We start from the raw sequence: 12,290 nt of genomic DNA, 5'->3' as shown, positions 1-12,290 counted from the left end.
ATATATCCATCCCTTCATTCATCTATCTATCATCTATCCATCCATCCATCTCTTTCTATGTATTTGTCATCCATCTATCCCTCTATCCATCCATATATCATCCATCTATTTGTCATCCATCCATCTATCTATATCCCTCTATCCATCTCTATCTATCTATCTATCATCCATGTATTTATCATCTATCCATCCATCTCTTTCTATGTATTTATCATCCATCTATCCTTCTATCCATCCATATATCCTCCATCTATTTATCATCCATCCATCCATCTATATCCCTCTATCTATATATTTATCATCCATCTATATATCTATCCATTCATCTATATATCTATCATCTATCTATATATCCATTCATATCTATCTATATATCTATTCATCCATCCATCCATCCATCCATGTATTTATCATCCATCTATATATCCATCCCTTTATTCATCCGTCCATTCATCCATCCATCCATCCATCCATCTATCTATATCCCTCTATCCCTATATCTATCTATCTATCTATCTATCTATCTATCTATCTATCTATCTATCTATCTATCTATCTATCTATCTATCTATCTATCTATCTATCTATCTATCTATCTATCTATCTATCTATCTATCATCCATGTATTTATCATCTATCCATCCATCTCTTTCTATGTATTTATCATCCATCTATCCTTCTATCCATCCATATATCCTCCATCTATTTATCATCCATCGATCCATCTATATCCCTCTATCTATATATCTATCATCCATCTATATATCTATCCATTCATCTATATATCTATCATCTATCTATATATCTATCCATCCATCTATATATCTATCCATCCATCTATATATCTATTATCTATCTATATATCCATCCCTTTATTCATCCGTCCATCCATCTATCCATCTATCTAACATTTTAGTAATATAATTGCTTCAATTTACTAAAAAATAAAAGCGGTGAGACCTTTTTTACAGTCTATGGGTGAGACAGAAAGACTCTTATTTTGTCAAGGATTTGCCACAGTATTTCCCTACGTATGTGTACGTAATGACGTAACACGCCCAAAGAACAAACCGACGCATGATCCATCTGAGAGAAAGAGGCGCCGGCGAACAAGAGGTAAAACTCGTCTGAGACAGCTCAAATGCCGCTAGATATCATGTATTTTCTTTTATTTCATAAAATAAAGACACAGAGATGTAGTTTTATGTTGTGACAGCGCAGATAAAGCGTTTTATGCCCGTTGGAAATTGTTTAATTTTAACGAATGCTCTGAAATGAACGCTTAGCCCCGGTCGCTAACGGAAGCTGGTGCTGCTGTTTCTGATGTTTTATGGGACAAAGCATTTGCTTGGCTTGTCTTATATTTCGTCGGTCCTGCTGTCTTTGAGGTCGTATTTGCAGTTTGACCAAATACGTGTATTCATTTGCGTCTACTCTTTGTAGTAAGTGTCTGTAAATACCCCCGTTTGTAAGGGTTATAGAGGGGAAGGCGAGGCCTGGATGTGGATGAGCAGCTGAGGCGCTGTGTGACTCAGGGCTGTGTCTCAAAACCTTGCGAGCTGCCGAGCAAAAAAACAATTTTGGGCGTCAAAGGAGCATTTGAATCAGACGTGCTTAGTTTAGACGGGTTTGGTTTACTATGTTTTAAGACACTGTCTGCCAGAGTGACTGACATTACTGCTGTCTCTTTTCTCAGCATCTGCTCAGCTGTCTTGAGACTCATTCTGGCGTATTGCCAGTACGATGTATTACAGCCAGTATATTACACTGACTAGGTTTAGGCACATTAGTATCTTCATGGTGCTCATTCTGTTACATATCAATGTATTAGTTGACTGAAAAGACTATTTCTGTGTGTTTTGGTTGATGGATGGAAAGAGGAAATGTTGAGGCGAAATCCGACATTAAATATTCATGGTACACTCCCTGTGTCACCCATGTGATAAAATGCACAACAGTACATTCATTGAAGTGCTTATGTGTCTTTATATTACAGCATGGATAATGTATGATATTTGAACATCATTTAAAGTAAAATTGATATTTCAACTGAATAATTATCTTATTATGACGATATGATGATAATTATCTATATTATGATAATTGATATTATAATGCCCTAGTTTCCACACTAACTATTTACAGTCTTCGCATGGTTACTCATCATGATGTCTCATTTATCTTTAGGAAATGGCTGTGAACGTATATTCCACCTCAGTGACTAGCGACAATCTGAGTCGCCATGACATGCTCGCATGGATCAATGAGTCTCTACAGATGAACTTCACTAAGATCGAGCTTTTATGTTCAGGTGAGTTGTAAGGCCTGTATGCTCTTTTGTAGTAAGGCCTGTATGCTCTTTTGTAGTACAATATAATGGTTATGTTTTGAAGTAATGGAAGTGTTATAATTTTCCCTACAGGTGGAGCCTACTGCCAGTTCATGGACATGCTGTTCCCAGGCTGCATACCTCTGAAGAAAGTTAAATTTGGTGCAAAGTTAGAGCATGAATACATACACAATTTTAAGATATTACAGGCTGCCTTCAAAAGGATGGGAGTTGACAAAGTGAGTTGCTTAATTTCTTTTCCTCAAGCTTGTCTGTACAACCAGTGTTTGTGTGGTCAGGTTCAGAAAAACAGAAGTTTTTACAGACTTTTTTTTTAAAATTTAGCAACAAACAACTAAATGTTATTAAATTTCATCATGAATCATATTCACCTAGAATAGGGTATTTTTATTTTAGATGTGAGACAATTATATCTTGTTGACGAGTCTCAAACATTACAACCAATTTTTTTTTAAGTCCCTGTAAAGGCAATAAAAAAATAAAAAAAATTCTTAACACATTATAAGTGTTAGAAATGTATTGCTAAAACATATTACAAAGACTGTGAAGAACTGAATTATGGAGTTAAACAGTTTTTCACCATTGCTGTGTTCCGGATTTTTTTGGGCGGGGCTAAAACGGGGGCTCTGACGCACTGGAGCCCTTGAGCCCCTCCAGTCTATCCTCAGTGCCCAGTTTGCCGCTCAATCGCGAGTTACTGTCAGTCCTAGTTACTACAGCCTACACTACAGTTTGCTAGCTAGCTATGCCTTCGTCACGGAAATGCGTACTACCTGGATGCGATCACATACAAAACAGATCGGTGTCCTTATTTCATTTCCGAAAAACGATCACATCAAGAAGAGGTGGATTAATTTTGTGAAGAGCCACCTTGATGGAACCGCCAAAACCCGCTTCTGTTGTGATCATTTTACACGGGATCGTTTTATAAACTTTTGTCGTTGACAACTGGCATTCACTGATAATCCGCTGTTACTGGTGAACGGGGACGAACCGACTATCTCCCGCCTCGGCCTTCATCCTCCCGTCCCGAAAGCAGTAGCAGTGAGTGGGCGTGGTTTCAGCGCAGCCAGCGGACACGACCCCAGTGTTTGAGAGCAGAGAATAGGCTCTATGCATGAACGCTGCTGACGTATTTCCGGTAGAATCTCAGCCAGTGTCTTTACCTCCGCATAGCGAAGTGTACTAGCGGCCAAACTTTAATAAAATTCATTTTCTCAGAAACGAGACAACAATTTTAGAAACTGATTCGCTAGTCGGATTTCGCATGATATGAGAGATTACTCGCCCTCAAAGTTGTCGATGTAGCTCGAAATATATAATTGAATGCCCTTCTCTTTCTTATTTTTATGTGTAACTGCAAACTGCCTCACAATATTGTTAACATCATTCACGTTAACCGCTGGAAGTTCTTGTAAACAGCGAGTTTAATTTGCCATTATCTCCACCTAATGCAAAAACTGCTCGCGACGCAGCACCGGATGTAACTGGGCGGGCTCAGACAAAACACGGAAGCGATCGTGCATAGAGCCTATACTGCTCATTTTTTCAAGATTTTGATAGCTAATTTTATTTACTTGGTGGCTTTTTTATCATTCAAATTTGGCTGGGTGACTAATAACACATTTTTCTGTGGTGTGACAAACTCAGAACACATACTTAAAGCCCTAGAATGTGAAATTGAATCTATTTTGGCATAGTTAAATAACAAGAGTTCAGTACATGGACATGACATACAGTGAGTCTCAAACACCATTGTTTTCTCCTTCTTACTTAAATCTCGTTTTTGAAAAACACCCCTGAAAAACAGGCGAATCTCCACATATACAGAAAGCGATCAAAGAACAATCTTTCCACAGCACGAGTTTATCTGGACACTTGCCAAACTCGTTATGAATTCAATGACGCACGTTACACTGCACAACTAGCTCTTACTATTTACATGATCGTGTTTGCATTGGTGAAAGCATTAGAGAGAGTGCAGAAACTGCGTTGCAATGATTAGATCTTCAATCTCGCGATCAACACACTGTCATCTGCTCAATGCTCATCACGGCAACATTTTATGTGATGGGAATAGATCTAAATACTTTAAAAACATCTCACGATTCGTTAATCTCGATAGCTGTAATAGTAAAAACGTATAATAGCTGTAGTAAAATTATTCGAGAGAGTTTCACATGTAATACATAGCTATTTCATATGCAAGCATGTCAGCCAATCACAGCAGAGGCCGGTTACACACAGCAGACACGCCCCTTCAAACAGAGCGTTCAAATCAGATGCTAAAATCAGGCTAGGAAAAATGCCTTTTATTTCTAAATTATGACTATTTTTGATCTAAAAAACATACTAACATTATAAAATAATAATAAAAAAAAACATTCTAGGGCACCTTTAATTTTGACTTTACAGGGACTTTAAAGGATTTTGATTTGTGTCTGGCAGGGTCTGGTGTTTAATTAAGGTTGTTGTACAATATTGGCCTACAGGCCTACTTCTCAGTAATTTGGTATATAGGCATTGTAAACTTAAAGTTTGTGTAATTTCTGTATTACATGCAGAAGCACACAGAGGGCTTTTTTTCTCAAGCTTGTGACTTTATGGTGTTTGTGGGTTTCCATGTGTTTGGAACAGTCCTGATTTTGCAGTTCTGTTTGGTGTTTTTAATGGCATAACGTCCTCAAATGTAGTTGTATTCCAGTTTTTTTTTTTTTTTTTAATACACATACCTGATAAATCCATGAAATAATATCCGGATGCGTTTTTCTCATCAGATTATCCCCGTTGACAAATTGGTGAAGGGCAAATTTCAAGACAATTTTGAATTTGTTCAGTGGTTTAAGAAGTTTTTTGATGCCAACTATGATGGAAAAGACTATGACCCAGTGGAGGCTCGACAGGGCCAGGACACCATGCCTGTACCCAACCCCTCCATGCCTGCCCTCAGCAAGCCCAAGAAGATTTTGAATGCAGGTTGGTCACTTTGCATCAAGTGTTTAAAAACCTCATGGGTTTTAGTATTTTAGAATTAGAAATATTTGTGCGTATTGTATACATCTGCCCAAATAGGTCAAATGTTCAGTGTAAGAACTACACTGCCAATCAAAAGTTTGGGGTCAGTGAGATGACTCACCCCTTCATACTTTGATCACAGGAGTAAATTACATTTTAAAATATATAGAAAAGTTATTTTAAATTGTGATTTCACAGTATTACTGTTTTTACTGTATTTTTGATCAAATAAATGAAGCCTTGGTGAACATAAGAAAGCGCATATCTTACCACCCCCAAACTTTTTAGTGTGTATTAGCATTAATAATTTTATTCCATTTTATTAATATCCTGCAGGCATTGTGTTGTGTTCATGGCTATTTACATAAATTCTTCAATAAGATATTCATTTGGAAACCTGATCGTTTTGTTCCTTCTCCTCTGGCCAACGAACGAACACTGTGCCATTATGATTCAGGCTCCATCGCAAGTCAGAATTTAGATCGGGATTGGTAGAATTCAAATATTCATCCTGTTCCTTTTGCTTGAAGATAGATTCATCAAGCCGGTATGGAGCCGAAGCTGGCCAATAGGGTCTGTGGGGAGGACCTGTCTGGTTCTTGTGGTCTCTGCTGAGGATCTGTCTTGTCGACGAGGCCTTCACAAGGGATTGTCTAGTAGACATGGTCTCTGTTGACATTCAGGGCTGTGTTGTGGTCGTGTCTAGGTGCAGGTCCACCATCTGATCTGGATATGGACCGGATCCGGCTAACTACGCTAATCTCGGGATAAGGATGAGACAGACAGACTAATATTGGCTTAGATGCCTTTCTTCTTACGATGTAACAAGTACATCGGGTGTTATGGGAAGTGTTCTGGTTCCTGTAGACTGATTTGAATAGAAATTGATAATATGTTATGTTTATGCCAGGTTAAAGAGATGTGTTTATAGTATAGATTTAAACTGACAGGGTGTGTCTGCTTCTTGAACAAGGCTAGAAAGACTAATCCAGAGTTTGGGTGCTAAATAGGAAAATTATTTACTACCTGCAGTTGATTTTGATAATCTAGATATTATCAACTTTTTGAGATTGCAATAGACGTGAAGGACTGTAATGCTTTAAGAGCTCGCTCAAGTACTAGGGAGCTATCGCTCAAGTACTAGGGAGCTAAACTATTTAGTGTTTTGTAAGTAATTAGAAAGATTTTAAAATGTATGTGATGTTTAATAGGGAGCCAATTCAGTGTTGACATGGGCTAAAAAAATAGTCATACTTTCTGGTTCTAGTAAGAACTCGAGCTGCTGCATTTTGGACAAGCTAGAGTTTGATTATTAAGCTTGCAGGGCAACCACCCAGTAGAGCATTACAATAATCTAGCCTTGAGGTCATGAACGCATACTAACTTTTCTGCATTTGTCATTGAGTGCATTTGTCGTAATTTAGATATAATTTAGTCTACTCCTGTTAAGACAGCCAAAGCAGCAGCTGTAATCGGTATGAAGGTTTTAAACTTCTTTAGTGTCTGTAGTAGGGCTTCCCCCTAATAGTCGACTAAACGTTAGTCGATGAGGAGAGGCTTAGTCAACCAAAATATTATTAGTCAGTAAGTCGCAACTCGCAAGGAAAAAAAAACTCCACTAGAAGTCACGCAGTCTGTGAGGGACAGATCGGTTTTACAGTATGTCAACCGGGTAGGAAAGCCAAACGTTTGCCTTTCATTCATCAACCTCAAATATGGCTTATCATTTGAAACATGTTAGTAGCAACTTTACATGGACTCTCGCTATAAAGTAATCGAAGATTATGTGCGCTATTATTAGGCACATATCCAAGGGTTCGTGCTGGGTGTGGAAGCTGAAGTATAGTATTAGCGCGCTTACTGCATAACCCAAAACTGAACCGAAACTCATTTGTCGGTCTCTTAATACTTTTTGTGATTGCTTGTTTCCCATAGCACCACAGAGAGCAGCCGTTGCCAAGGTAACACCCAAGATGGTGCCTAGCTCTGCGCGGAGACCCGGTGCAGGTGGCGATGAAGAAAGGGCAGAGCTTATTCAAGAGGTTTGTTATACTGTGTACATTCTCACATCATTATGTTAGTTTGATATATAACCCATCACTACTAAAATGTTTGTTTGGTTACTTTCAGTTAAATATGTTAAAGTCTACGATCCAGGACATGGAGAAGGAGCGGGACTTTTACTTTGGCAAACTGAGGAATATTGAGCTGATCTGTCAAGAGAAGGATGGTGAAGGAGACCCCACCCTGCAGAGGATTGTGGATATTCTTTATGCCACAGACGTGAGTCCAACACAACTGCAATCTCACTAAAAAATGTTAACAGTATTCTCTGACTTGTGTTTCTGATTAGACCCTTAATAGAGAAAAGTGATGTTATCATACGTATTGTCATCTGCCTCATGATACAGTATTATGTCATGCTATGCATTGGCCGATATGACTTTTGTAGGAATGCGCTTTTAGTAGTCAGCCATGATTAATATATTTCATAAGTGATTGTTTATTACCATGGGGGTCACTGAGATAGTGTAGGACCTCAATATTTTAATGAGTTAGTTCTCACAAAAATGAAAAAAAAATTGTCATCAATTACTCACCCATATGTCGTTCCAAACCCGTGAGACTTTCGTGAATCTTCAAAACACAAAGATATTTTAAATGAAATTTGAGAGATATCAGTTCCACCATTGACAGCTACGCATCTACCACTTTGACACTTCAAAAAGACATTGTAAAACTAATCCATATGAATTAGTTTAGTCCAAATTTTCCGAAGAGACAAAATCGCTTTATATGATGAATGGATTGAATTTAGGCTTTTATTCACATATAAACATTGATCGGCAAATAAACAGAAGCTTGATGCACAAGAACAAACTAAAAAAAAAAATCTCAGATTTCAATAAAATATCTTCATTTCTATTTGGAAGATTAACGATATGGGTTACAGGGTTGGAATGACATGAGGGTAAGTAAATGATGACAGAATTTTCATTTTTTGGTGAACTAATCCTTTAAGCCAGCGAAACGTCAAGACATGCCACTATACGATTACGATTTGATTTTATGATATTTATGTGCCTATTTTACATCATCAGTTTTATTTACTCACAAATGCAGCCAAAATATAACATGAATATTTAATTGAAATCTCTGAAAATGGCAAGTACTGTATTTTTAAGAGTATAGAATAAAAGTTCCAAAAATGGGTTTTTGCAGTGATGCCATAGGACAACCATTTTGTGTTCCCCAAAAAACCTTTCCTCTATAAAGAATCTTTTGTGCAATAGAAAAGTTCTATGCATGCTAAACGTTCTTCATGGAACCATCAATTCCAATAAACAACCTTAATTTTTAAGAGTGTAATTGGAACACCCACAACAAAAATTTGACTTAAATTACACGGAATTATTTTTTAGTATGCGTTGCATAAACGCACATCTTTTGATTGATGCATCGATCCATATTGATGTGTCGTTACAATATATTGGCGTGTCGTTACATGTCTCCAGTTTACCATCTTTCTACTGTTTGCTACATTTTCATCATACAACAGGTTTACCCCTAAAATGAGTTGAGAAAAACACATTCTTGGATCAATCTTTAAATGTCTAGACTTTTGTTATCAGATGACTCACTCTCTCTTGTCTCTTTCCTCCTTTTTTCTTCTCTTGCTCTCTCTCAGGAGGGATTTGTCATACCAGACGCTGAGTCAGAGGACCAGGAGGAGTTCTAATGCTCGTGACTTGTTGCAGTTTAAACCCTCCTCTCACTCTCTCCATTCCCGTCCTCTCCAGTCACTTACCTCCCACCTTCCCATCCACACATCCCGTTATGCATTTGGACTATTCCGAACTAACTCCATATTGAATCCCATCGCATCTGCTAAAGCATGCATAGACACACATCATGTTGAAAGAACTGTTTTAATGCCCTCAGACCTCAGGCTGCCACGATACTCGTGTTTCGCTCCGAGGAAGAGTGTGTTTCCTGTCTGTAAAATACAATCTAATATTGTTTTCCTCTTTTAGCAACTTCAGACACCTGCAAATGTATTTATCTTATTTTAAATGTCTCTGAAACGTCTTGGACACATCGTCTGTAGTGTTTTATTGGTGGCGTCTCCTCCCTCACTGCTGTGATACATATCTGTGACCATGTCTCATTCAGGAACCGTACCTTGCTGATACAAAACCAAGGGGCGGAATGACAAAACGTGCGTTAGTTCATTGCAAAAACCTTCTCACTTCCTAGGTTCCACTCATAGTTTTGGTGCTTGCTTTAGCGTAAGGCAGATAGCAGTCACCACCAGCGCTCCAGTCTATCCTCAGTGACTGTGCCTTATACAGACTGTCTGGAGGGAGTGGACTCAGTCTGATGTTTGTCTTTTCTTTGTTTCATGGATGTAGTGAAGCGTCGTTTTCGAGTTGACGTATGTACTAACACTCAGTCGTGCGCTTTGGTCTGCAATACGCTGCTGTACTGTAGCGCCACAGTTGCACGAGTAAAAATATTTTATTCTAATTTTATTGCGTTCGTTTTAAAGAATTATCCCAGCCACTACATTGGTGGACTCAAGGACAAATTTTGAGTTGACAAGACAAACACTGCCCGTTTTCTTCCTGTTTTTACTGCCTTATATTTAATGCTTTTTTTCTATCCTTTATTCGCACTCTCCTTTGGCTAATTCAAGCTGTTAAAAATTTCTTTTAATTATTATTTGTAGAAATAGCAGCAGCAGAATATTGATTATTTCAGACCACACAAGATAATCCATAAAATCCTTTGAGTTATTTTAAAAGATTGCACTCTTTCAAGACCATTCCCGAAATAACCATGTCAGGCTGATGATACAAATGCAAAAAACACTAAAAATATCAACTAAAGGAGGCTTTTTAGATGAAAACTCGTTCATTTTCTATAAAAAAACAACAGCTTTCTGGATTTGATCTTTGAGTTGCTTCTTCTAAGCAATGATCTCTGTTCATTTGTTGTTTTTGGAGATTCATGATGATTATGATCACTGTGCGAACTGACTTTCTTTGTGTAGTTTCATTGTTTTCATGTGCACTGGTCATTCTCAGTCGATCTGAATTTTTCTCGGTGTGTAGTTCTCAATGTTGCATTTTACATCAATAGCACACGCGAAGCCGGCAAACAGTTTTTATTGGTGCTATGAAATACCTTGACCCTTAAGAACTTGCCTATTTGTGCTAGAAAAGCCTCTTTGCTGGTTCTTTTGGTTTATTGGATTAGAAATGTTGCTGCAGTTGGGTGGATATAACAGCGTTATATCTGTTCTAAATAGGAGACGATAGGAAAACAAGTGACACTCACATTTCTGAGCTTGCGTTTCGACAAATATCTCATTGTAATTTCATAATCCGAACTGCTAAATATTGGTGGATGCAAGTAAAAATGTGGAAGGAAGTTGTTTGGAAGCAGGTAATGTCTGTGAAATGCAGTGATTCACCCTTCCCTCCTTTCTTTCAATGCTCTGTGGCCTTTAAGAACAATCTGTAGCAAAGGTACATAGTGGGGCCCGCACCACGACCAAACCGTCTCTCTCCCTGTTTTTGTACTTGCAGGCTGTTAAGAGTTCCACATTTTTAACTGAAATCCATTTCTTACAATAAAACGGTATTTACATGTCTTTCTGTTGGTGTCTTCATTTCTGGTGTTGAGGGTTGGTTTGCAGTTGTATAACTTAGCATCTTGTTTTTTAGAATTTGTTTTGGATGTGTCTGTTCATTATTTATAGGATTTTCCTCATTTTTGAACAATAGAAAGTCATCCTAACTTTGAAATACTTACATTTGTCATGTAATAACTAAAAAATAATGTCAAATCTCAGCAAAGGCTGTGATGTCTGAGGGATATTTTCCTTAGTACCAATTGAGCATCGTTTAAATGCCACAGCCTACCTGAGAATTGTTGCTGACCACATCCATCCCTATAGGACCACAGTGCCAATCTTCTGATGGCTACTTCCAATATGGAGCAAAATCTCTGAGGAATGTTTCCAGCACCTTGTTGAATTTGTGCCCCAAAGAATTAAAGTTCTGAAGGCAAAAATGGGTCCACCCGGTTCTAGCTAATAAAGTAGCCAGTGGCTGTAGTCGACAGTCAGAAGACATCACCACTAGATGGCGGTAGGGATCAACGCTATTTAAACAGTTGGACTGAAAATCCTGAAACGTCCTAGCTAGAAATGAACATGCTTGTGCCTTTAGAGGCTGCTTTCAGTCGCTGACTCTAGGTTTGCCACTGAGAACTATGGTTGCTATAAAGCAGTCATTACATGAGGAGAATCAGGTACGACTCAAGCTTTGTTTGTCCGTTATTAAAGAGTGTGTGAGATTACAGCTGTGGAACTGAATAACAGAGTAATAACTGTGTTGGACCAAACAGGTGTGCTGTGTTTCTCTGTCATCAGGCCTGGTGTCTGACAACACGCTTGTGGTTGGTAGAATGATGAAATTTAGCTGCTATGCTACACCCGTGTGCTACACACACAGTTCGGAAGTCACATCCTGTTCCTACATGCCAGAGGATGCTTGTCATGGAAATCCTTTTTACTTTTAATATTTATTAGGCTAACTTACATGTTTTTTTTGTTTTTTTTTAGGTCATCATGGCAAATTGTAAACAACTGTAAAATTAGCTGCTGAGGTATTGAAATTTTCAGGTAATAGGTTTTTTATTTTTTTTATTAAACAAACAGCTTTACAGTTCTTTTCAGTAACTTTGAAAATCTCTCCTGTCTGTAGAATTGGTCAATTTAGGGCCATTTCTAAAACTAAGAAAGTTTCCTTCCTTTTTTTAAGAAATAATATTACTTTTTGATAATTACAAAGTACAATGCAGTGTTGTTTTAGTATTTTATTTTGTTTAGTTATTTATTCATTTCTTTTTGTCTTTT

The 12,290-nt window shown here is 37.8% G+C and overlaps 1 protein-coding gene across 1 annotated transcript; it reads left to right on the top strand.

Moving 5' to 3' along the window:
- Nucleotides 1–1,010: 1,010 nt before the first annotated feature.
- mapre1b (microtubule-associated protein, RP/EB family, member 1b) lies at nucleotides 1,011–9,439 on the top strand. The gene is made up of 7 exons (XM_056250027.1): nucleotides 1,011–1,116; nucleotides 2,188–2,311; nucleotides 2,423–2,568; nucleotides 5,128–5,326; nucleotides 7,301–7,407; nucleotides 7,496–7,648; nucleotides 9,054–9,439. The coding sequence occupies exons 1-7, from the start codon at nucleotides 1,078–1,080 to the stop codon at nucleotides 9,102–9,104; spliced, it is 819 nt and encodes a 272-aa protein (XP_056106002.1). The 5' UTR covers nucleotides 1,011–1,077; the 3' UTR covers nucleotides 9,105–9,439.
- Nucleotides 9,440–12,290: the final 2,851 nt, after the last annotated feature.

Source organism: Rhinichthys klamathensis, unplaced genomic scaffold, assembly GCF_029890125.1.
Source record: "Rhinichthys klamathensis goyatoka isolate OS25496 unplaced genomic scaffold, OSU_Roscu_1.1 h1tg000066l_1, whole genome shotgun sequence".
Taxonomy (NCBI): domain Eukaryota; kingdom Metazoa; phylum Chordata; class Actinopteri; order Cypriniformes; family Leuciscidae; genus Rhinichthys; species Rhinichthys klamathensis.
This window is presented reverse-complemented; position numbering and strand designations above follow the sequence as displayed.

Coding starts and splice junctions, on each gene's coding strand:
- mapre1b (XM_056250027.1), top strand. CDS start 1,078: ATGATCCATCTGAGAGAAAGAGGCGCCGGCGAACAAGAG. Junction 5,327..7,300: donor CAAGAAGATTTTGAATGCAG/GTTGGTCACTTT, acceptor TGTTTCCCATAG/CACCACAGAGAGCAGCCGTT. Junction 7,408..7,495: donor GGGCAGAGCTTATTCAAGAG/GTTTGTTATACT, acceptor GGTTACTTTCAG/TTAAATATGTTAAAGTCTAC.